This window comes from Chinchilla lanigera, unplaced genomic scaffold, assembly GCF_000276665.1.
Source record: "Chinchilla lanigera isolate Chin_1 unplaced genomic scaffold, ChiLan1.0 scaffold00601, whole genome shotgun sequence".
NCBI lineage: Eukaryota > Metazoa > Chordata > Mammalia > Rodentia > Chinchillidae > Chinchilla > Chinchilla lanigera.
In genome coordinates this window covers 2,285-4,317 of record NW_004956002.1, presented here as the reverse complement: position 1 = coordinate 4,317, position 2,033 = coordinate 2,285, and the positions used below count along the sequence as shown (strand labels likewise).

The window sequence follows — 2,033 nt, the reverse complement described above, 5'->3', positions numbered from 1 at the left end:
GCCCCATAGCGGGAGGGAGCGCCCACGGGGACTCAACCCGGCCCCCCGAACTCCTGCTTTTCCGTCTTGAACCCCAAGACAACCGCATGCAGCTGTTCCAGGGCAGGGATCAGCCCCGGGGCTTCTCAGCAGCTGAGGGCCGCACCTTTGGTTTCGTACCTGGAGCCCTTGCGTTCGTTGGGAGATCTGGTTATGTCTTTTTTTGTGTGTGCCTTTGACACGAGAGGCTCCTTGTGTAGTTCAGGCTGACCCTGAACTCACTATATGGGGCCTATGCTAGCTTCAAACTCATAGCAATCCTCCTGCCTCAGCCTCCAAGTGCTGGGATAACGGGTATGCCAGCACGCCCGGCTGTTGTACTTACTTCTTGAGAGTGGATCTGGGTACATTTCTGGCTGGCCTTAAAGCACAGCGATTCTCCTGCCTCAGCCTCTCCCGTGTTGGGATGACAGGCGAGCAGTATCACACCCGAGGAGAGCTGGGGTCCTTATAAGAGGGCACACACACACACAGGGAGACGCCCGCGCCCCGCAGCCCAGGCCGGGGCCTCACTCACCCTTGGCGGTGTCATAGATGCCAAAGTAGGCGGCGCGGTAGATGATGATGCCCTGCACGGAGACGTTGAAGCCCTGGTAGAGCCCGCGGAGGCCGTCCGACTTGGTGATCTTCACCAGGCAGTCACCCAGGCCCCGGAACTCGCGCTCCGCGCCTGACTTGCCCACGTCGGCAGCCAGGCGGGTCCGCGCGAAGTCCAGCGGGTACACGAAGCAGAGCGAGGTGGCGCCGGCCGCGCCCCCGGAGGCCAGGTTTCCCGCGAAGTACCTCCAGAACTGCGTGTGCTTGTCCACGCCGCCCAGGAAGATCTGCTTGTACTTGTCCTTGAAGGCGAAGTTGAGGGCTTGCGTGGGGAAGTAGCGGATCACGTTGGCCAGGTTGCCCCGCCAGAAGGACAGCACGCCCTGCTCCTTGGGGATGCGCACGATGCAGTCCACGATGCCCTTGTACTGCTTCTCCGCCGCGATCTGCTTGCTGGCGTGCTGGACCTGCGGGGACGCCGGGCGGACGGGCGGTCAGGCGCGGGCGGGGATACGTGCCTGTCACCCCAGCGCTCTGGAGGCTGAGGCGGGAGGATCTCCACGAGTTCAACGGCAGCCTGAGCTACAGCGAGAGCCGGTCTCTGAACACCTTGCCTGGACCCAGGGCTTGACAGGTCCAAGGTGCTGACCACCCTACCTTCGCTTGTCCGTTTTCCGGAGAGCTACTATAAACTGAACCCACGGTGCGTGCGCACCCGGAGCCGCACTCCTGTCCTCTCCTCAATCTTGCTCAGTGGATCACGCTGAACTCGAACTTGACATCCTCCCGCCTCAGCTCCCCAGCCTGCTGCTAGGACAGCCCAGCGCCACCACGCACGGTTTTTATGTATTTATTTGATTTCCCAACACCAGGGCCTGAATCCAGGACCTCTGCGATGAGCCCCACCCCTCGGGATCTAGACAAGTTGCTAAGTGGCTGGGCTTGGGTTTCGACTTGAGATCCTCCTGCCTCAGCCTCCCAGAGTGCAGGGATGACAGGCGTGCGCCGCCATCCCGGCTACTGTAACTTTCTAGGTCGCTGTAACTTTGCAAGATCGCCCACGACCGCCGGCAACAATGATGCAGACACTTAGCTATTTTGTGCAACACCGTTACCCCGGTAACCGCAGCTTAGCCGGGCTCAGACCCAAACAGGCGGGCTGCAGAACCTGCTGGGCATCAGCACGGCCCTGAGGGGCGGGGACGGCCGGCGCGGGGCACTGCGGCCGCCTATCCCGGCAGGTCACTCCGGAGCGCCCACCGGCCCCGAAGACCCGCTCAAGGTCATGACCGCAGGCCCCGACCCGGTGCCTAGCACGCCTGCGCATGCGCGTCGCTGGGCCGCACCGCCGTCGTCCCGGCAACGCGCCAGTGCGCAGGCGCGGAAGCCCCAGCGCCTGCGCACGCGAAGGCCCTCACGTGACGCGGCTCCCGGAAGTGGCCGCCGCGCGGACAATG

General features: G+C 63.4%; 1 protein-coding gene across 1 annotated transcript in view; it reads right to left on the bottom strand.

Moving 5' to 3' along the window:
* Nucleotides 1–556: 556 nt before the first annotated feature.
* The window catches only part of LOC102004346 (ADP/ATP translocase 3-like), a gene marked incomplete at its 3' end in the record, with an annotated part of 3,695 nt that continues 2,218 nt past the window's right edge, over nucleotides 557–2,033 (bottom strand). The window contains 1 exon segment of the mRNA XM_013510213.1: nucleotides 557–1,043. Within this exon segment, the coding sequence (XP_013365667.1) occupies nucleotides 557–1,043 (487 nt within the window).